At 40.9% G+C, this 24,138-nt stretch overlaps 1 protein-coding gene across 8 annotated transcripts in view; it reads right to left on the bottom strand.

Annotated features, from left to right (window-relative positions):
• The window catches only part of CNOT6 (CCR4-NOT transcription complex subunit 6), an 81,500-nt gene that overhangs the window by 18,909 nt on the left and 38,453 nt on the right, over positions 1-24,138 (bottom strand). For all 8 annotated transcript variants that reach the window (XM_017960237.3, XM_017960239.3, XM_031666691.1 and 5 more), the window contains 2 exons: positions 10,608-10,794; positions 6,964-7,049 (listed from right to left, as the gene is read on the bottom strand). In XM_017960237.3, the coding sequence (XP_017815726.1) occupies positions 6,964-7,049; positions 10,608-10,794 (273 nt within the window). The remainder of the gene's footprint in view (positions 1-6,963; positions 7,050-10,607; positions 10,795-24,138) is intronic.

Here is a 24,138-nt window from a genome sequence, read left to right as displayed (position 1 = left end):
CTGACCAACATGGTGAAACCTCGTCTCTATTAAAATTGAAAAATCAGCTAGGTATGGTGGCACGTGCCTGTAATTCCAGTTACTTGGGAGGCTGAGGCAGAAGAATAGTCTGAACCCGGGAGGCAGAGGTTGCAGTGAGCTGAGATCGTGCCACTGCACTCCAGCATGGGTGACAGAGCGAGACTCCATCTCAAAAAAAAAAAAAAAAAAATCATAAAACTAATGTGATTCTAAATTTATGTAAAGAAAATATTCTGAACTGTTATCAATGGCAGTGAATGAAAGTGAATAAAAGGATGTAAAGAGAGTTAAGGTTTGATACTTCCCTTGAACTGGTAAAATAACACCCACTTAGACTGTGGTAAGTTATACATATAGTGTGATACCTAAAGGAACCATGAAACATCTATACAAATAGACACACTCAAAAACACTACAGAAGAATCAAAATGGAATCTAAAAACTGTTTAACCCATAGGCAGGCAGAAGCAAGGAGAAAAAGACAAAAGATGAAGAAACAGAAAGCAAAAAAATAAAATGGCAGACTTACACCCTAACTTAACTAACTTTAAATGTAAATGGTCTAAATATACCAATTAAAAGACTAGTAGAATGGATTTAAAAATATGACCCAACTATATACTGTCCACAGAAACTCACTTCAAATGTAGTAAGAGAGGCAGGAAAGGAATGGTAAGAGATACATAATATAATGCAAAAGCTGATCAAAGGAAAGCAGGAGTGGTTATATTAGTACCAGATAAAGTGGACTTCAGAGGAAATAAAACTGCCAGAGACAGAAGATCCCATTATGTAATAACAAAGGGTCAATCCCTTAAGATGACACAGCAATTCTAAGTGTGCTTCCAAACAAGAGAAGTGCAATTTTTGAGACGGAGTCTGGCTCTATGTCTGGCTGAGGCAGGGTCGGATCTCAGCTCACTGCAAGCCCGGCCCGGGTTCACGCTTCATTCTCCTGCCTCAGCTCGGGAAAGTACCTGGGACTACAGGCTCTCGCCCCACCGGCCAGCTATTTTTGTATTTTTTATAGAGACGGGTTTCACTGTGTTAGGCAGGATGGTCTTGATGACTCAGATCACCTCGCCTCGCCTCCCTCCCCAAAGTGCTGGGATTACAGGCTTGAGCCACCGCGCCCGGCCGAGAAGTGCAAAATCTTTTATGCAAAAACTGACAGAACTGAAAGGAAAACAGTCTACAATGACAGTTGGAGACTTTAACACCTGTCTCTCCACAACTGACAGAACATGACAAAAACCCCACTACCATCGACCTAAAAGACATTCAGTTACTATATAGGAGCTAATAGATATTTATAGAACATTCCATCCAAAAACAGAAAACACATTCTTTTCCAGTACTCAAGAAACATATGCCAGGATGGACCACATCAAACGAACTTCAACAAGTTAAAAAGCACTGAAATCATACAGAATGTTCAATTTCAGACCACAATGAAATCATGTCAAAAATCAGTAACCGAGCTGGGAGTAAAGTGCTTGTAGTCCCACCTCCTTCAGAGGCTGAGGTGGGGGGGATTGCTTGGGCCTCAAGAGTCGGAAGCCAACCTGGGTAACACAGCCAGACCTCGTCCCAAAATAATAAACAAACAAATAAAATATACTGAGCTAGTGAAAACGAAAATACAAATATCAAAATTTGTTGCTGGACATAGCTTCTAAAGCAGGGTTGGGAGGAAAATGCATAAAGACAAAAGTCTAAATAAAGACAGAAGTCTCAATTCAATAATCTAAGCTATCGCCTCAAGAAGCTAGAAAAAAAAAAAAAAAGAGCAAATGCAAGAAGGAAGGAAATACTAAAGAGCAGAACTCAATGAAATAAAAGTCTCCATATTGTTTTTATCTAAAAAGCCATAGCAGTTTTTTTTTTTTAAAGTTGCTTCTGCCGAAGGAGGGCGCGCCTTCCTGGGCCACGCTGGAAAGCACCGGCTACCAGGCCGGCTTTAGGTCACACTGTGAGGAGCAGGGGGCCCAGCCCGGCCAGCCCCAACCGCCCAAGGTCTCACTCTCCACAGGGCCCTCCTCCCATGGCATGGATCCTGCCCCAGGCTCTCCACTCATCACGTCTCCAGTTATCCAGGTCCTTGCCATCTCCCTCTCCTCCCATGCATCTGTCTTGGCCTCTGAGACTAAAGAACACTTCTTTTCTCCTCTCTGTGGACTATGTCCTGATAAAAGTGCCAGGTCACTAGACCCCAGAAGCCTGGAGTGTGTTCCCTGTGGCCACACACAGCTGCACCGTTGTGAGGCTGAGTCCAAGAGCCAGTTCCTTCCTGGGGCCTCAGAACTGGTTCTGCAGATGTTGGCGGAAGGATGGACACTTAGATCAATGAAACAGAATAAAAAATCCAGAAACAGATTCACACAGATATGCTCAACTGATTTTTGCCAAAGGTGCAAAACAATTCAGTGGAGGTAAGATCATCTTTCAATAACGCTGCTGGAGCAACTGGACATCCACAGGCCACACACGCACACAAAAAGAACCTTGAGCTACTCCTCACATCTTTTAACTCAACCTTAAGTCAAAATGGATCATAGACTTAAATGAAAAACATAAGACCACAAAGCTTTTAAAAGAAAACCTAAGGGAAAAATCTTTGGGACTTAGAGCTATTCAGAGTTCTTAGACTCGAAACAAAAATCAGGATCCATAGAAGAAAAAACTGATAAACTGGGCTTCATTAAAATTAAAAACTTTTGCTATGCAATGACCTTGTAAAAAGCTACATACTGAGAGAAATATGTGCAAACCACATATTCCATCAAAGACTAGTATCTCGAATATATAAAGGACTCCCCAGTAAAAAAAGCAAACAATCTAATTAGAACACGGACAATGACAAGAAGAAATGTCACCGAAGAAAAACATTACAGATGACAAATAAGCACCTGTAAAGATGCTGAATATCTTTAGTCATTGGGGAAATGTAAATCAAAACCATGAGATGACTACACACCTACCAGAAAGGCTAACACAAAAATAGTGACAACACCAAATGCTGGTGAGGATGCAGAGAAAGTGAATCACCCGTGCACTGCTGGTTAGAATGTAAAACAGTGCTGACACTATAGAAAACCATTTAGCAATTTCTTAAAAAATGAAATACACAACCCTCAAATGACCCAGCCACTGCCCTCCGGGACATTTATCCTAGAGAACTGAGTAACTCACACAATAACCTGCACACTGAATGTTCACAGCAGCTCTTATTTGTAACAGCTCCAAATAAGAAGTCATCCAGATTTCCTTCAGCAGGTAAATGGTTAAACTAACCACGAGACATTTCTATCATAGAATACTACTCTCGTCTATTTAAAGGAACAAATTGTCAATACATGCAACCAGGACAAATATCCAAATAATTAACCTGAGTGGAAAAGCCCATCTCAAAAGACTGCATACAGTATGATTCCATTCAGTGGCATTCTTTTTTTTGAGACAGAGTCTCGCTCTGTCGCCCAGGCTGGAGTGCAGTGGCGCGATCTCGGCTCACTGCAACTTCTGCCTTCGGGTTCATGCCATTCTCCTCCCTCAGCCTCCCAAGTAGCTAGGACTACAGGAGCCTGCCACCACGCCCGGCTAATTTTGTTTTTGTATTTTTAGTAGTGATGGGGTTTCACCATGTTGGCCAGGATGGTCTCGATCTCCTGACCTCATGAGCTGCCTGCCTCGGCCTCCCAAAGTGCTGGGATTATAGACGTCAGCCACTGCGTCCGGCCCAGTAGCATTCTTAAAAGAGCAAAACTTAGAAGGAGTGAGCTGGGGCAGGAACAAAGTAGGTATGGCTATAAGAGTGCAACAAAAGGATCTTCTGGTGATAGAAATGTTCTACAATCCTTTTCTAAATGGACATATAATTGTATATGTTTATGGGGAACGGTGTGGTGTTTCCACACAGTTATTCATTGTGGAATGATCAAATCAGACTAATCCACATATCCATCACCTCAAATACTTATTTCTCTGTGGTGGAAACATTTAATATCCATTCTTTTAGCTGTTTAAAAATACAAATTATTATTAACTACAGTCACTATGCTATGCAACAGATCACCAGACCTATTACTCCTGTGTAAATGAAACTGCGCACTCTCTGACCAACCTCGCTCCTTTCCACTCTGTCCCCTGTCCCCAAGCCTCTGGGAACAACCATTCTACACGCTACTTCTATGAGTCTGACTTCTAAAGACTTCACACATAAATGAGATCATGTTTGTTTTTGTCTGTGTCTGGCCTATTTCACAAAATATTCTGTATCTCGACTATTCTGTGTACGATGATGTGAAACTATAGTTTTGAAAGATGCTACTATTGGAGGGAGTTGGGTAAAGGGGATAGGATTGTTCTGCATTATTTCTTGTAAGTGCATGTGAATCTACAAGTATCTCAAAATAAACAGTTTAAGAAAAAAAAAAAAAAAGTGAATGGGCACCTAAGGTCACAGTCCTGCCTTTCACTGTAGCACTGTAGCACAATTTTGAAGAGCATTTAAAAATGTAGAGGAAAAGGTGAAGGCTGCCAGCCATCCTGCAACAACTTCAAAGAAAATGGTATGAACTGATTCATAAGGCAGAAATACTTTGGTTCTGCAAGAATGTATGACGTATAATAGCAAACAAACATGACTCTGAACTAAGTGATATGTTTTCTCTCTTCCAAGCGGATGCCAGGAGAAATCAATGATAGCTTTCAGAAGGCAAAGATGACACAATTGCTTTAAGAAGTAAAGCAGCAGATCTACCCCAAAACGGATCATTCCACCCAATGTTCCAACACAACATTAGAATTAAAGCGTAAACTGCAAAAGCTCAGAAAAATAAAAGGATTTGTCCAAAGGAGGTATAAACCAGTAAAAGAAGACTGCTATTACGGATGCGTAATGCTGCCCAACAGGATATGTGAGATAAACAAATGTCTCTTTGAAACTACACTTCCAAGAAAGAAACACAGACGTCTAGAGGTGATAAAGTAAAGCATCTGAAACGGAAAAGCAAGGGATCATCAAAAATGAAGGAGGCATAAAGAACTGCCCCTACCGCTGCAGGCATTTACACTTAGAGGCTTTCGTATACATTAAATCAGTATGAAAATTTACGGCCGGGTGCCATGGCTCACACCTGTAATCCCAGCAATTTGGGAGGCCGAGGAGGGTGAATCACTTGAGGTCAGGAGTTTGAGACCAGCCTAGCCAACATGGTGAAACCTCGTCTCTGCTAAAAATACAAAAACTTAGCTGGGCATGGTGGTGGGTGCCTGTAATCTTAGCTACTCAGGAGGCTGAAGCAGAAGAATCGCTTGAACCTGGGAGGAGGAGGTTGCAGTGAGCCGAGATTGTGCCACTGCAATCCAGCCTGGGTGACAGAGACTCCATCTCAAAAAAAAAAAAAAAAAAAGAAAAGCAAATTTGTGACTGGTGACCCTAACTTCAAATAAAGTTTGTGAAAATCCTTAGTGAGTACGAATTACAGTTTGTAAAACATATACTGTAAGATTATGAAAACCTTGAATTGGAGAAACATACCTCTGCCATGAGGAAGACTGGAAAAACAAAGAGGGTCTCAACATTCTGTAATGTTCCATTTCTTTTGCATTAAAAAAATTATACATAAAAATGATAAAGTATTCACTGTTAATTCTGGCAGTCAGTATATGGACACTTTGCCACACAGTACTTTTCTGTTCTTCAAATTTAGAAACAGCTAGACTGGGAAATATAACAGAAAAGGGCATCTTCATCTTGCATTTCACTGGCCTTTATTTTTAGGAGCCTTAGCTAGTGCAGCCCACACAGAAAAAAACATTCCAAACCATTTACAATGCTGATGTTTGTTGAGTATGACTTTCTATACATTTTAAAACATATATTTGTATTTTTTATTTTTTAAAAAACTGTTATTTTATGATATATAAAATATTTATAGGACTAAAACCTTTTATATAACTATTTTTAATAAACTAAGAGTGCAATTCCTTTTTTTTAAAGACAGAGTCTCACTCTGTCGTGCAGGCTGGAGTGCAGTGCCACAATGTCAGCTCACTTCAACCTCTGCTTCCCAGGTTCAAGCAATTCTCATGCCTCAGCCTCCCAAGTAGGTGGTACTATAGGCGGGAACCACCATGCCCAGCTGACTTTTGTAGTTTTGGTAGAGATGGGGTTTTGCCATGTGGCTCATGCTGGTCTTGAACTCCTGGCCTCAAGATACCTGCCCACCTGAGCCTCCCAAAGTGTTGTGATTACAGGTGTGAGCGACTGAGGCCGGCCTACGGCTGCAAATCTTGAAGCCTTCATCCAGTGACTTTTTTGAAGAAGCAATTGTACAGTAGGCTAGACACACCTACCTAAGGCTGGTGAAGAGCCGCTTAACATGATAAAAAATTTACAGGCATTGATGTATTGTCAAAATATAACTTTTAATATTGTTGGCTTAAAAAATATTTATTTTCTAATAGTTCTTGCTGGATCAGTTATGGCTCTATAATCAAGTCCTCATAAATCAAGAAAAATATGCTTAAATCTTGATCATCAGCAGGTTCAAACGGTCAAAATTTTCTACTTACTGTTTTCTGTACTATATGAGAGGCTCTATTTTTTTGAGATTTGAATCTAAGAAAAACAGCTGTTTATAACATGATGAAATAAAGAAAGTATAGCCTCAGGGAAGTATCCCCAGAACACAGGGTTCATTAAAACAGAGTCTAGAAAAGAAGGGCTGGGCCCGGAGCAAAAAAAAGAAAACAAAGACTAGTAGATAGTCTACAGCTGAGCAGAGAAGAATAAAACCATTGCGATATAGCTAAGAAACTGATGAAGTCTGGGGGAAAATGAGTCTTTAAAGAATCCCCTAGCAGAAAGATTCTTGCCTTCTTTAGATTCAAAGACATATATACAAACCATAAGAAGTACAAATATGGAAGTCATACCTTTCAGGCCTAAAGTCTGCAACTGAAACAGTTTTCCCAGCTCAAAAGGTAGAACTCGTAACAGGTTGTTATTTAAATGGAGCTCCCTGTTGATGTAAAAATTCCAGGAAGTCAGAAAAATGTTAGCCTTTAACAGTTAAAATCAACAACATAGTTTCTAGGAATATAAGCACCTAACAATGAAAAAATGTTACATTATATTTCAATGTCCAGTACAGCATTTCTTTTTTTTTTTTTTTTGAGACGGAGTCTTGCTCTGTCGCCCAGGCTGGAGTGCGGTGGCGCAATCTCGGCTCACGGCAAGCTCCGCCTCCCGGGTTCACGCCATTCTCCTGCCTCAGCCTCCTGAGTAGCTGGGACTACAGGCGCCCGCCATCGCGCCCGGCTAATTTTTTGTATTTTTAGTAGAAACGGGGTTTCACCATGGTCTCGATCTCCTGACCTTGTGATCCGCCCGCCTCGGCCTCCCAAAGTGCTGGGATTACAGGCGTGAGCCACCGCGCCCGGCAGTACAGCATTTCTTAAACTACATGTGGTTAAAAAAAAAAAAAAAAAAAAAACTGCCAGAGAATACAAGAAACAAATTACTAGAAAAATGAAATAATGGGTGAAAAGGACAAAATACAAGCCCCAATTTTTAAAAAGTATTAGATTTAACAGACATATAAAATTACTCAATTGCTATATTAATCTCACTGCAGACCGGCAAGACAGTTTGCAAACTGGCCCCAGGTCACACACCACACCGAGTATCACTAGTCTAGCACACGTGGGGTCTACTACACGTTTAAGAAAGTGGAAATGATAAACTAGCCTACCATGTGAATTCTTAAAAGAGAACTAAAATAATCATTTATGACTCAAAAGAGCTTATAACAGCTGCACAATTAAGCTTATGATTGCTATTAACTAAAGTTGCATTTAAAAAATAACAGTAGCTGTATTAACTATTCATTATTATTCTTAATAATTTGTTTTGCAGAGATAACCATAATATAAATATCAAAGGAATCTTCAAGGGTTGCGGCAGAGAGGGGGGAACATTCGGGGAAAGAACCACCAGAGACCCAATACTGATACAGTGGCAGTTTTATTTGTCTTTTTTTTTTTTTTTTTTGGAGACAGAGTCTCGCTCTGTCGCCCAGGCTGGAGTGCAGTGGCGCGATCTCCCCTCACTGCAAGCTCCGCCTCCTGGGTTCATGCCATTCTCCTGCCTCAGCCTCCCAAGTAGCTGGGACTACAGGTGCCCATCACCATGTCCGAATAATTTTTTGTATTTTTAGTAGAGACGGGATTTCACCGTGTTAGCCAGGATGGTCTCCATCTCCTGACCTCGTGATCCGCCCGCCTCAGCCTCCCAAAGTGCTGGGATTACAGGCGTGAGCCACCGCGCCCAGCCCTATTTGTCAATTTTTAAGTGTGCAGGATATATATTTCTATAATCTTTGGTTTTTGACATTTAAATGAATCTTGGTTACTGAGCAAACCAGAAGGTCTGTGTGGCTGTAAACTGAACAAGAAGAGCTAGTTCTGATATCTGGCTCCTGTTTATTTCCAAACACAACACACAGAAAAAAGGAGGTCCCTCGGCTGGCCGCAGTGGCCCACGCCTGTAATCCCAGCACTTTGGGAGGCTGAGGCAGGCAGATCACTTGAGGTCATGAGTTCGAGACCAGCCTGGTCAACATGGTGAAACCCTGTCTCCACTAAAAATACAAAAATTAGCCGGGCATGGTGGCACACACCTGTAATCCTAGCTACTCAAAAGGCCGAGGCAGGAGAAATGCTTGAACCCAGAGTCAGAGGTTGCAGTGAGCTGAGGTCACACTATTGCACTCCAGCCTGGGCGACAAGAGTGAAACTCCATCTCCAAAAAAAAAAGGAGGCCCTTCCTCTGTCTCCAATAAAAAAAAAGGAGGTCCTTCAAGTAAATTTGTTTCAGAGGACTAAAAACAGTCATAGAATAAACTCAATAATTAAGCCTAAAAAAAAGTCAAAAGGCTGGAGTAGGAGCAACAGAGGCAAAGATCTTTCAAAAAGTCCTATTCCTTTTTACTATATGGCTAATGGCAGAAGGCAGCAGAAAAGCCAGTGGAACCATGTCAAGAAGTCAGTTAATATGAAATAGTACAAACTATTCCATTGGGGTTAACGTAATACCTGGAATTCAGCCTTATATTTAACTTGGTTAGATCTTATCTACCTTATAAAACAGAAGTAAAATAGTAATAATAATCATAATGGGCCAGCCACAGTGGCTCATGCCTGAAATCCCAGTTTTCTGGGAGGCCAAGATGGGAGGATCTTTTGAGGTTAGGAGTTTAAGACCTGCCTGGGCAACACAGTGAGACCCTCATCTCTATCAAAATAAAAACAGCAATGAGCATTTCTTCTCTTTCTTTTTTTCTAGAGGGCAGGAGGGTGGAGACAGGGGCTGTCTTGCTCTGTCACCCAGGAAGGAGTGCAGTGGCATGATCTCTGCTCACTGCAACCTTGACCTCTTGGGCTCAAGTCATCCCTGCGCCTCAGCCTCCCGGGTAGCAGGGACTACAGGTGCACGCCCAGCTAATTATCTGGGGATTTTTTTTTTTAGAGACCAGATTCTCACTATGTTGACAAGACTGGTCTGAAACACCTGGGCTTAAGCAATCAGCCTGCCTCAGCCCCACAAAGTACTGGGATTACAGATGTGAACCACCGCATGCAGCCTGCAATTACCATTTCTTGCAATACAGTCTATGACTGGCAACATACTAATTTTTTTTACCCATTATCTCAAATATCCCTTATCCTGGGTCAAGAAGGTTGTCCAAGATCACACAACTCATAAATGGAAAAGTTAAGATTCCAACCTGAACTTACACATGTGACTCCAAATGCTACATATTTCATGCTATACGCCCCCAAATTTAATAATTAATTCTAGCTCTTTCAAGTCCAGGCTTTACTACTATCAAACATACAAGCCCTGGGATGGCAAAAAAGGTTTTACCAATTGGCAATGGTTTCCAATTGGTGTTAAGGATGGTGCCCTGTTTGTCATGGGGAAGTATGTGGGATACCGTAAGTGCCTTGCAGTCCAGCCCCTCTCTGTCCAAACTTTTTCATTAAAAAATAAAGTATATTACACAAAATACAGTAATTAAAAAATTCAGCCAATCATCTACGTAATTTATTATTAGCTGACATTCAGTTTTCCCAAAAACAAAACTATAAAGTTATAAAGGATATAGTTATGTTTCCTTTTATTCAAATACCATTAAATGAATAGTTTTGGTTCCTAACACAACGTTTTTTTTTTTTTTTTTGAGATGGAGTCTTGCGCTATCACCCAGGCTGGAGTGCAGTGGCGTGATCTCAGCTCACTGCAAGCTCCGCCTCCCGGGTTCACGCCATTCTCCTGCCTCAGCCTCCTGAGTAGCTGGGACTACAGGCGCCCACCACCACGCCTGGCTAATTTTTTGTATTTTTAGTAGAGATGGGGTTTCACCATGTTGGCCAGAATGGTCTCGATCTCCTGAACTCATGATCCTCCCACCACAGCCTCCCAAAATGCTGGGATTACAGGTGTGAGCCACCATGTCCGGCCTATATTTTGTTTTAGGGGTCATATAGTTAGTATGTATTAAGTTGTATCTGCATACCTGAGTGATACCATGTTTCCGAGTTCTGCGGGTAAGCTACGAATTTTATTAGATGACAGGTCCAAATACACCAGATTGTGAAGCTTGGCAATGTCTGAAGGAATTCGGGACAGGGAATTGTCACTCAAATGCAAAGCTGTCAGGTGAGTCAGTGACCACAAAGATGCACTTAAGCTTCTTACTTTTCCTGTAAGAGAAAAAAATACAGGAACGGATTATATAGTTTTCTCTACAATTTGTTCTGTAGATTCAGTAAGATTTAGATGTTGTTATGAGTAACTTAAATTTTATCCAAAAAACTTGTGAGAAGGGGTTAACAGGAAATCTTACCTATTCTACAACAATTCATTGCTATGATTAAGTTATAAGCTCCTCACTTAGCAGGTTAAAATAAAAAGTTAATGTGCCAACACTACTTAGATTGCATCTTTGGAGCACAAAAAGAATTTATCCTTTAAAATTATCTCAGATATGAGAGGGAAATATGATTAATTTATAGTAATGATAAATCCAATATCTGAACATCATGACTGGTTTGGACTTATGCAAAATAACACAAATTCTACTATCTCAGAGGCTGTTCATTATTTCCAGAAAACAAGAATGTTGCCTAAAAACAAAAAGGAACACAAAGTATTCTTAGTTGAGTTTTAAGACCAGAGTACCCAAGTGATAACTGCATGAAGAACCACAGAGCCAAGCAGCATTTGTATTACGCGTTAGCAAGTAAAAACACTTGCCCAGAAACACTTCAAATATTAAGTCAGACCTTTCTAATCAAATAGTAGTAGGCATAAGATTCAGTGACTAAGAATAGAATGATAAAATCTTTCAATGCAATAATAAATCTGTACTTTGGTACTTCTTGATAAATTGTCAATGGTTTCTACAATCTAAGAATGTTCCCCATAATCTCCTTACTGGTTCAGGATCTAATCTGAGAGAGAATGAAACAAATGTAACGAAAACATACCAATCTTTCAGAACTGATTAATTTTCTATTGGTTGAAGAAAATGCAACCTTGAGACTTCTTACCAAGATAGAGTAACAAGAATTAAATTTACCATGCCACCTGTGACAACTATCATATCAGATAATATACATGAATCAGCAAATTTCTAAGATGAGACACCAACCAGTGCAGGAGAGTCATTCCTGAAGGGTGGGAAGCAAACAAGGTAGACCCTATAACTGTCTCAGCTTACTCCTTGGACAGCACTTACAGGAGGCAGCCCAAGGAGGGAAATCCCAGGTAGAGGATAGTGATCCTCCCTGAGTTCCAGAGACAGAGAGTCCAGGGAAGTCAAGGTAATTAGAAATCAAGAGGCAGAACATTAGAGAGAAGAGAAGAGAACAGAGAGAAGTCCAGAGATCTGAAGGGGCCCCCAACTCCCTGGCTTGTTGTCAACAGAGTATTGATCGGCACATGCATGTAAGAAGCTGCCTGAGCCAGAGGGAAAAAAACACCTGAAAGGACTGTGGAGGCAGCAACTCCCAAGTTCACATGGAACTGAGGCTAGACTTTGTTCCTCAATGTCAGAGGAAGGACTGCTAACAGGTGCAGGGTTCCTTTTTGGGATGATGAAAATGTTCTGATTGTGGCAAATGTGGCACAACTCTGTGAATATATAAAACCCATTAGATTTGCACTTTAAATGGGTGAACTGTACAATGTGTGAATTGTATCTCAAGTTGTTACACAAGAGAAAAAACAGCAGAAAATGTCTCTGTTTGACGAAAACTCTAAACTCACAGATACAAAAAGCTCAATGAGGGCAGGATGCAGTGGCTCATGCCTGTAATCCCAGCACTCTGGGAAGCTGAGATGGGTAGATCACCTGAAGTCAGGAGTTCAAGACCAGCCTGGCCAACATGGTAAAAATACAAAAATTAGCCAGGTATGCTGGTGGGCGCCTGTAATCCCAGCTTCTAGGGAGACTGACGCAGGAGAATCACTTGAACCCGGGAGGTGGAGGTTGCAGTGGGCTAAGCTGGCGCCACTGCACTCCAGTCTGGGCGACAGAGTGAGACTCCAGCTCAAAACAGACAGACAACTCCATAACATATGAAACATATGAAATTTTCATAAAAAGCAAGAAAAGAAAATTACATGTACATCTTAATCAAATGGCTTAAAAGAGAAAATCTAAAAAGCCACCAGAGGAGGGGAAAAACATTTCATATCGGAGGAGCAAAGATAAAATGCAGCAGACTCCCAGCTGTAAACAGTAAGAGAGACACAGATGAGCAAAATCTTTTTTTTTTTTTTGACGGAGTCTCGCTCTGTCGCCCAGGCTGGAGTGCAATGGCAGGATCTCAGCTTACTGCAGCCTCTGCCTCCCAGGTTCCAGCGATTCTCCTGCCTCAGCCTCCTGGGTAGCTGAGATTACAGGCCCACACCACCACGCCCAGCTAAGTTTTGTATTTTTAGGAAAGACGGGATTTCACCATGTTGGCCAGGCTGGTCTCGAGCACCTGACCTCAGGTGATTTGCCCACTTTGGCTTCCCAAAGTGCTGGGATTACAGGCGTGAGCCACGGCGTCCAGCCAGGAGTAAAAACTTTAATGTACTCTAAGGAAAAAAAAATCCTGTCAACCTAGCAAACTACCAAAAATAGCTTCCAAAAATGAAGGCAAATTAACTTCTGACAAAGCCTGAGCATCCCTAATCTAAAATCCAAAATGCTCCAAAACCTGCAACTTTTGGAACAATGACATGAAATAGAGACTTCCTTGCTTTCTCATGGTTCAATGTAGATAAGCTTGGTTTCATGTACAAAATTTAAAATATTGGATAAAATTACCTTCAGGCTATGTATAAAGTATGTATGAACCATAAATGAATTTCAAGTTTTAGACTTGGGTTCCATCCCCAAGATATCTCATTACACACATACATGTAAATATTCAAAAATTAAAAAAAAAAATCTGAAATCCAAATCACTTTTGATCCCAAGGGATATTCTAGTTAAGAGATACCCAACCTGTAAAGAAAAGGTGAAATGATTCACTGCCAGCTCATCTACCTGACAGGAGACACCATGAGCCCTAACTAATAAAGCGTTACAGCCAAAAAAGCCAAACAAAGGAGGTAAAATGCAATGATTTTAAAAAAGCTCTATTATTTCAAAGCAAGACGTTAAGAAAAAACAAGGAAGCTTTATTATTTCAAAACAAGACAGTGAAGAAAAAATAGAACAAATAAATGATATGAATAAAAAACAAATAGCAAGATGGGGAATTTTAACTCTAATGATAGGAATAACCATATTAAAATCAAATGGTTGGACTGGGCGCGGTGGCTCACGCCTGTAATCCCAGCACTTTGGGAGGCTGAGGCTGGTGGATCACGAGATCAGGAGATCGAGACTATCCTGGCTAACACGGTGAAACCCCATCTTTACTAAAAATACAAAAAATTAGCCGGGCATGGTGGCGGACGCCTGTAGTCCCAGCTACTTGAAAGGCTGAGGCAGGAGAATGGCGTGAACCCGGGAGGCGGAGCTTGCAGTGAGCTGAGATCGCGCCACTGCACTCCAGCCTGGGCAACAGAGCAAGACTCCATCTTAAAAAAAAAAAAAAAAAAAATGGTTGAAAGAACCCACATAAAATGGACTGTCAATCAGCATTTTTAAAAAAGACCAAATTCTGCAATGCCTGCAAGAAACACACTTCAAATATAAAGACAAATAGAATCTGAGTATGAATAAATATACATAATGCTAATATTAGTAAAAAAAAAAAAAAAAAAGAAACAGCTATACTAATAGCAAAGTAGATTTTAGAGCAAAGAATATTCCCAGGGAGAAAGGTCACTTCATAATGATGAGTCATAATGATAAATCAGTCAGCTCATCAAAAGGACATACAATCCTAAATGTTTATGCAACTAGTAACAAAGTATGAGCAAAACATGACAGAACCGCAGGAAGAAACAGACAAATCCACAGAGATTTCAGAACCTTTCAATTAACAAGAAAGAAAATCAGAAGGGATATAGAAGACCTCAACAAAACTATCAATAAACTTGACCTCATTAATATTTCTATAATACTCTACCCAATAACAGTAGGATACACTTTTTTATTTTTTTTTTTGAGACAAAGGCTCACTCTGTGCAGTGGCGTGATCTCGGCTCACGACGTCCTCCACCTCCTGAGTTCAAGCGACTCTCCTGCCTCAGCCTCCCGAGTAGCTGGCATTACAGGCGCCCACAACTACGCCCCGCTAATTTTTGTATTTTTACTAGACACTGGGTTTCACCATTATTGGCCAGGCTGGTCTCAAACTCCTGACCTTGTGGTACACCCACCTCGGCCTCCCAAAGTGCCAGGATTACAGGTGTGAGCGGCTGCGCCAGGCCAGAATACACATTCTTTTCAAGTACACAAAGAATATTTACCAAGACAAATCCCATGCTGGGTCATTAAACAAGCTGAAAAATGAAAAGATTAAAATATCAAACAGTACATTTTCTGACAAAAATATGTTGGAATTAAATTAGAAATCAACAAAGATATCTGGAGAATACCCAAATATTGGAAATTAAATAACTCCCTGGTCAGAAGCAATCAAAAGAGTAATGAGAAGTATTTTGAACTGAAAGAAAATGAAAACATAAAAAGACACCACATTTTGTGGGATGTAGCTAAAACAGTAGAAAAGAAGTAAAGTCTCAAATCAATGACCTTGGCTTCTATCTTAACAAACTAGGGGGAAAAAAATTAAATGCAAACTAAGCAGAAGAAAGGAGATAAGTCTAAGATCAGAGATCAATGAAATATGTAAGGGAAAACCAACTAATCCAATAACCCAAAAGCTGGTTCTTTGAGAGGTAGAGTAAAACTGATAAACCTCTAGCCACACTGATCAGGAGAAAAAGAGAAAAGATACAAATTACTATGATCTGGAATGAAAGATCAAAACCACTCTCTCTCTCTCTCTCTCTCTCTCTCTATATATATATATATATATATATTTTTTTTTTTTTTTTGAGAGACAGAGTCTCGCTGTGTCCCCCAGGCTAGAATACAGTGGCGCGATCTCGGCTCACTGCGAGCTTCGCCTCCCGGGTTCACGCCATTCTCCTGCCTCAGCCTCCTGAGTAGCTGGGACTACAGGCGCCCACTACCGCGCCCGGCTAATTTTCTGTATTTTTAGTAGAGACGGGGTTTCACCATGGTCTCGATCTCCTGACCTTGTGATCCGCCCGCCTCAGCCTCCCAAAGTGCTGGGATTACAGGCGTGAGCCACCGCGCCCGGCACCACTATATATTTTTAAGTATTAAAAAGATACGGATAAAAATCTGTTCAAATGTTTACAGTGGCTTTATTCATGATTTCCAGAAATAGTAAACAACTCAAAAAAAATTCTTCAACTGGGAAAGGAACACATAATGATACATGAAGACAATAAAATGCTACTGAGTAATGAGCTACTCACTCATACAACTTCTATGAAATGTAAAAGGCTACATACTCTATTGTGCCATATATATGGCATTCTTAAAAAGAAAAAAACTGTAAGAATAGAAAAAAGATCAGAGGCTCTGGGTGAAGGAAGGAGGCTGACTACAGTCACTGGAGATTTGGGGAAACAACAGAACTTTTTTTTTTAAATACAGACAAGGTCTCACAATGTTGACCAAGCTGCACTTGAACTCATAGGCTTAAGTGACACTCCCACCTCAGCCTCCCTAGTGGTTGGGACTAGGGACAACAGAACTATTCTCTCTCTTTTTTTTTTTTGGAGGCAGAGTCTTCCTCTGTCGCCCAGGCTGGAGTGCAGTGATGTGATCTCAGCTCACTGTAACCTCCGCTTCCGGGGTTCAAGCAATTCTCCTGCCTCAGCCTCCCGAGTAGCTGTGACTACAGGAGCACACTGCTATGCCTGGATAATTCTTTTGTATTTTAGTAGAGACAGGGTTTTACTGTGTTGCCCAGAGTGGTCTCGAACTCCTGAGCTCAGGCAATCCGTCTGCCTCAGCCTCCCAAAGTGGTAGGATTACAGGTGTGAGCCACTGGGCCTGGCTTCTATCTTGATTTTAGTGCTAGTTACACAACTGTAGGTTTGCCAAAACTTCTATAACTATACACTAAAAAGGGTGAAGTCGCCTATAGGTAACTATACCTTAATAAATTATTAAAAGATTATAAAAATATTTTGAATATTATTCCAATAAATAACAACAAACCACATGAAATGGACAATTTCATACACAGAGGGTACCAAACCACACTCAAAAAAAGAAACAGGAACCTAAATAGACCAATAATACATTACAAAAATTGAATTTATACTGAAAAACCTGCCTACACAAAATTCTACAACCACACCGGTTCACTGGTAACCACCAGCAAACATTTGAAAACAACATAACGCCGATTCTACTCAACTCCGTCCAGAAAGCTAAAGATGAGAAGGCACTTTCCACATTGTTCTGAAGTATCACCCTGATACCACCCAGGCAAAAACAGTACAAGAAAAGCATAAAAAAACCTTATGAATATAAATGCAAAAATTCTTAACAAAATCTTAGCAAATCAAATCCAGCAGTACACTGAAAAGATAACAACCAAGGTTATTTCAGAAATTAAAGGTTTAACATTCCAAAATCAATGTAAATTCATTATCTTAGCAGACTAAAAAATTAAAGCCTCAGAATCATCTAAATAGATGCACTTTAAAAAACAAAAAAAAAGACTGATGAAAATATATACATTCCTGATTTTAAAAAAAGAGAATGCACTAAATTAAAAACAGAACTTCTTGGCTGGGCACAGCGGCTCACGCCTGTAATCCCAGCACTGTGGGAGGCCGAGGTGTGGGGAATCACCTGAGGTCAGGAGTTCAAGACCAGCCTGGCCAACACAGCAAAACCCCGTCTCTACTAAAAATACAAAAACTTAGCCAGGCGTGGTGGGGCACACCTGTAGTTCCAATTACTCGGGAGGTGAATCCCTTGAACCTGGGAGGTGGAGGTTGCAGTGAGCCGAAATCATGCCACTGCACTCCAGCCTGGGCAACAAGAGTGAAACTCCATCTCAAAAAAACAATAATAAATAAATAAATAAATATAGAACTTCTTAACCCTGTTAAAAGACATCTACAAAAAGCTTAGTGGTAAAGGAATCAATGGTTTCCTCCTAACATGAGAAACAAAGCAAGAATGTCCACTCTCACTATGCCCATTCAGCGTTATACTGGAGGTTCTAGCCAATACGATAAAGCAAGAAAAACAAAGGATTTGGAAGGCAGAAGTTAAACTGTCTTTATTTACAAACAGCATATGTATGTAACTAATCCCATGTATCTATATACATATTTATGCAACTAATCCTATGGTATTTACAAAAATGTCACTAACAAGAAAATTTAGCAAGGTCAATATACCAAAAAAGTGTATATTTCTGTATAATGAACAATCAGAAACTGAAATTTAAAATGACACAATTTACAACAGCATCAAAACTATCTGACCAAAAAAATGTACAGTCAAAACTACAAAACAATGCTAACAGAAAGTAAGGAAGTCCAAAATAAATGAAGAGATACATGGAGTTCACAGGTGAGAAAACTCAGTATCAAGAGGTTAGCTCTCCCCAAACTGGTCTACAGAGTTAACACACAATTCCCCCAAAAATGCCAAGTTTGAAATTTGTAAACCGATCCTACAATTCATATGGAAATTCAAAGGACTTAGAAAACATCTAAACAATGTTGAGGCCAGGTGCAGTGGCTCACGCCTGTAACCCTAGCACTCTGGGAAGCCGAGGTAGATGGATCACGAGGTCAGGAGACTGAGACCATCCAGACCATCCTGGCTAACACAGTGAAACCCTGTCTCTACTTAAAATACAAAAAATTAGCTGGGCGTGGTGGTGGGCGCCTGTAGTCCCAGCTACTTGGGAGGCTGAGGCAGGAGAATGGTGAATCAGGGAGGAGGAGCTTGCAGTGAGCCGAGACTGAGCCACTGCACTCCAGCCTGGGCGACAGAGTAAGACTCTGTTTCAAAAAAAAAAAAAAGAAACCATCTAAACAATGTTGAAAAAGAACACAGCTATAGGGCTAACATTACCTAATTTCAGGGCTTATTATATAAAACTCTCAAAATTCAATATTAAGAAAACAAAGCAGGGCATGGTGGCTCACACCTTTAATCCTAGCACTTTGGAATGCCGAGGCGGGAGGATCGCTGGAGGCCAGGAGTTTGGGTCTCACTATGTTGCCTAGGCTGATTTCAGTCTCTAAAAAAAGATTAAAATCAGCCAGACATGGTGGCACACACCCATAGTCCCAAGCTACTCAGGAGGCTGAGGAGTGAGGCTCACTTGAGCCCAGGAGTTCAAGGTTACAGTGAGCTAAGGCTGTGCCACTGTACTCCACCTTCGGTGAGACAACAAGACCCCGTGTCAAAAGAAAAACAGAAAGAAAAGAAAAAGAGAGAGAGAAAGAAAGAAAAAGGGAGAAAGAGAAAGAGTGACAGAGACAGAAAAAGAGGGGCCAGGTGCGGTGGCTCACGCCTGTAATCCCGGCACTTTGGGTGGCCGAGACAGGCAGATCACTGAAGGTCAGGGTGATTCAAGACCAGCCTGGCCAAGATGCTGAAACTCCCATCTCTAATAAAAATACAAAAATTAGCCGAGCGAGACTCTGTCTAAAAAAAAGGAGAGAAAGAAATAAAACATAATTTTCAAACCAAGTGAAAGATCTAACAGATACTTCACCAAAGAAGATATAAACAGATGGCAAATAATCACACGAAAAGATGCTCAAAATTGGGAGTCATTAGGGAAATGCAAATTTAAACCACTCTGAGATAGTACTACATACCCAGAAGAATGGCTAAACTTAAGACTTGTGTTGGTGAGGGCATGGATCAAAGACATCTAGTAGGAATATAAAACAAAACGTCTTTGCAAACCAGTTTCAGTTTTTTAGAAAGTTAAACATACGCTTACCATATGATCAATTCCATTTTTAGGAAATAAAAGTTATGCCCACACAAAGGGGAATGTTCATGGCAGCTTTATTTGTAACAGTCAAATATTGGAAACAACCCAAGTGTGTTCAACAGGAGAACAAATAAATGCTGGCATAGCCATACAATGAACTACTATTCAGTAATAAAAAAGAATGCACTACTAAAGACCAGCAAAACACTATGGACGAACTACTGAGTAAGTACAGAGGGTAAGAGCAGAACAAAATCACCAAAAACAACAACAAAAAAATGCAAGGTGTCCATTTGCATGAAAAAAAGAAAAATGTGTACATACTAAAAAACATCATTTACACAAAAATTCCACAAAATGCAAACTAATCTAAGGTTATAGAAAGCAGAACAGCGGTTGCTTAGAAATGGGGGAAGGACGCCGGGCGCGGTGGCTCAAGCCTGTAATCCCAGCACTTTGGGAGGCCGAGACCGGCGAATCACGAGGTCAGGAGATTGAGACCATCCTGGCTAACATGGTGAAACCCCATCTCTACTAAAAAATACAAAAAACTAGCCAGGCGAGGTGGCAGGCGCCTGTAGTCCCAGCTACTCGGGAGGCTGAGGCAGGAGAATGGCGTAAACCCGGGAGGCGGAGCTTACAGTGAGCTGAGATCTGGCCACTGCACTCCAGCCTGGACGACAGAGCCAGATAAAAAAAAAAAAAAGAAATGGGGGAAGGAATGGAGAAACAGGAGAGGTGGGGAAGGAAGGATCACAAACTTCCAGGATCAATGAATACAATCATTCTTGATTGTGGTGATGGTTTCACAGGTGTACACAGTCAAAATATACACATTATTCACTTTATGCATGCCAATTTCTGAATGTCAACTATACTTCAGTAAAACTGTATAATAAAATCTATCTTAATCCAAGAAGGTATTTCCTTTACTTTGCTGTAAACAGAAGAGACACCATACCACAAACTGAAAACACACAGCTGACAGTCAATATGAATAAGGCATTTAATATAAAACAATTTGTTGTTTTTTTGAGACAGGGTCTCATTCCGTCACCCAGGCTGGAGTGCAGTGTTGTGCTTGCTCATAGCTCACTGCAGCCTTTAACTCCTGGGCTCACATGATCCTCCTGCCTCAGCTTCCCAAGTAGCTGGAACTAGAGGCGTGAGCCCCTGTGCCTGGTTCCCTGCCATGTTTTCTGGGTCTTTGCTTCACTCAAGAGAGGGGAAGGGTTTGCCTAAAGCAGCAAACAGAGCTCCTGAATGGAGACATACAACTTCTATGGATTTATGGAGGTTCATTTTAAAAGTCTGCCAACTTGTATACCTCATTTTCCCATAGAGGGTGATCATAATTCTATCTGCCAGAAAAATAAGCTGACATTTCAAGAAGGCAGAAGGTAGCCAGAAAGAAAACCACAAAGTCTGTGAATAAGGGAAAGGAAAAAAGTCAAGTAAAAGCATAAATCCTATATGAGGTAAAGGCAGGAAGACAAGGAGAACTCAGATCTCTACCACACACACACATAATTTTGGAATAAATTTCTAAGTACCAAAAAACCAGGAAAGAAATGAAACAGAATAGTTCTCAGCATAACTCAAATCCTAGAATCCAAACATGAAAACAGTTGTCAGGTTTGAATTCATTAAAATGTAAAACTTCTTTCTACATGGGGAAGACACCAACGTGTTCGGAAGCTAACCATTAGTCAATTTTCAGTATCCACCATGCTGGTATGGGGACAGAATGGTAAATAATATCATGTCCCTGCCCTCATGATTTCCTGTGAGTTGTATAATGAGAGAAAAGAAAACAAACAGACGAAGAAATCAACAGGAAAATGAACAACGGGTAAGAATAGGCCACTAAAAAAAACAAAGCATATTAAAAACAAATCTTCATACTCAGTAATAAAAAATGTTTATGATAGCAAAATTAAAAAGACTAATATCCAATACTGACAAGGCGAAAGGGGAAACAGACACATTCTTTCATTATGGGAAAGATGCAACTATTTGGAAGCCAGTCTGGTAATATCTACTGAAATGTTAAACCTGAGTATTCTTTGCCCCATCAATTCCACAATTTGTGATTTACCTTATGAAAACACTTGTTCAGGTATGCTAAGATAATAATATTGTTGGTAGTTGGGGAAAATGAGAAATACAAATGATCATTAATAGAGCATACTTAATTATGTTTCATTCATATAATATTCCTTAGCCATTCTCTTTTAGAATGAAATAGTTATGTACACTGATGTGGAAATAGGTTCACAACAAATGAAGCAAAAAAAAACAAATTTCAAAATGTGGTACTTCATTTTCGTTTAAAAAATCAGAGTTTACGCCGGGTGCGGTGGCTCACGCCTGTAATCCCAGCACTTTGGGAGGCCGAGACAGGCAGATCACGAGGTCAGGAGATCGAGAAGACCATCTGGCTAACACGGTGAAACTCCGTCTCTACTAAAAATACAAAAAAATTAGCTGGGCGTGGTGGCGGGGGCCTGTAGTCCCAGCTACTTGGGAGGCTGAGGCAGGAGAATGGCGTGAACCCAGGAGGCGGAGCTTGCAGTGAGGGGAGATCGCGCCACTGCACTCCAGCCTGGGCGACAGAGCAAGACCCTGTCTCAAAAAAAAAAAGAAAATTCAGAGTTTAAAAGATTAGTAACAGAAGTAAAAGAGCATAATGTACTGGAGAAAGATAAATCTCTACCACGGAACTATGCAATACAAGAAATTAAGGATCCTAATTTTCTGGAAGAGGTCAATGAACAAAAAGGAAGTCACCGTTTGATAATCTCATGATACTTATCTACTTCTTCACCACAAAACTTCACCACAAAATTATACATACTCATAAGTACCCCAAAACTTGCATTTACTTTTAAGCAGTTTAGTGACTGGAGGAAGGCTGGGATTATCCTGACCTACGTTAAGAGCCCTGTTTCGATAAGTGATTTCATTCTAAAATACCCAGCACCATTTATTGCTAAATGCCAAGAGACAAGAGAAATCAATTTGTGTGTTCTGAAATCAGGCGGGTGATCAGCAAACATTAAAAGAAATAGATGTAATTAGTATACCTACCAGGAAATCAAAATAACTATGCATTTGCAGATATAGAAAAAAACTAACAAGCAGCTGGGTGCAATGGCTCACGCCTGTAATCCCAGCACTTTGGGAGGCCGAGGTGGGCGGATCATGAGGTCAGGAGATTGAGACCATCCTGGCTAACACAGTGAAACCCTGTCTCCATTAAAAATACAAAAAAAAGTAGCCGGGCGTGGTGGTGGGCGCCTGTAGTCCCAGCTACTCGGGAGGCTGAGGCAGAAGAATGGTGTGAACGGGGAGGCGGAGCTTGCAGTGAGCAGAGATTGCGCCACTGCACTCCAGTCTGGGCAACAGAGTGAGACTCTGTCTCAAAAACAAAACAAAACAACAAACCACAACCTCAGAAGAGCATAATCTAGAATTTGAGAGATATGGTCTATCATTCCTTCATGGAAAAATAAGTATGAATAGAGCCAACATTCTCGCTGTTTCAAGGCTTCAAAATGTTGGAGAATGCCATAAAGTAAACCAAGGTGAAGGTGGGGACTGTAGGCATCTGACTCAAAGATCATTTAGTGACTACGAGGAGTTCAGACCCAAGTGTATTTTCTGGAAGCTTCCTGAGTGTGGCTCTGGTTAGTACATTTCTCTGCCCTGCACTGCCATCTCAAGGGCCTAGGACAAGTACAGCTGTTGTGGGCTGCAGGTGTCCCTCAAGAGCAGGCAACCACAGTGCCGTACCCATGTAATAGAAACAAAACAAACATAAGAATTGTTTGGTATTTTCAGATCTTCAGGCAGTATTTTAAAGTTTGTTCATGTCTGATTTCAGCTTCCTGTAACAAGAGTAGTTTGTGTTGACCAACCATCCCACTGAGGGAAAGAAAAACTAGATTTTAAAAAACTCCACAAAAGCACAACTTCAAAAGCACAGGAGAACTACAATGGCAGCAAAGGTGTGACAAAGAACCTGGAGAGAAGGGAAGTACCGACAGGTAATAGGAGGACATGTCCCACCACTTTACCTCTCTAGAGGAACAGAATCACAAGCAGCAGTTAAGAGGCAAGCCAATGAGCCAAAAGCTGGAAATGAGAGAATGAGGCACTCAGCAGAACTAGTCATCTTACACAGCTGGGAAGAAGACTCTCTTAAACCACCAAGTTGGCTGGGTGCAGTGGCTCACAACAGTAATCACAGTACTTTGGGATTACACTTGGGAGGCTGAGTCGGGTGGATCACAAGGTCAGAAGTTCGAGACCAGCCTGGCCAATATAGTGAAACCCTGTCTCTACTAAAAATATAAAAATTTGCCGAGAGTGGTGACAGGCGTCTGTAGTCCCAGCTACTCAGAAGGCTCAGTCAGAAGAACTGCTTGAACCCGGGAGGCAGAGGTTGCAGTGAGCCAAGATTGCGCCACTGCACTGGAGTCTGGGTGACAGAGACTCTGATTCAAACAAACAAACAAACAAGAAAACCCACTGAATTTCAGCTGGGAGCTACAAATGGAATAAGGTGACCCA

Source organism: Papio anubis, chromosome 5 (assembly GCF_008728515.1).
Source record: "Papio anubis isolate 15944 chromosome 5, Panubis1.0, whole genome shotgun sequence".
Taxonomy (NCBI): domain Eukaryota; kingdom Metazoa; phylum Chordata; class Mammalia; order Primates; family Cercopithecidae; genus Papio; species Papio anubis.
Note: the sequence above shows the minus strand (reverse complement) of the source record. Positions and strands in the feature narration are given on the sequence as shown.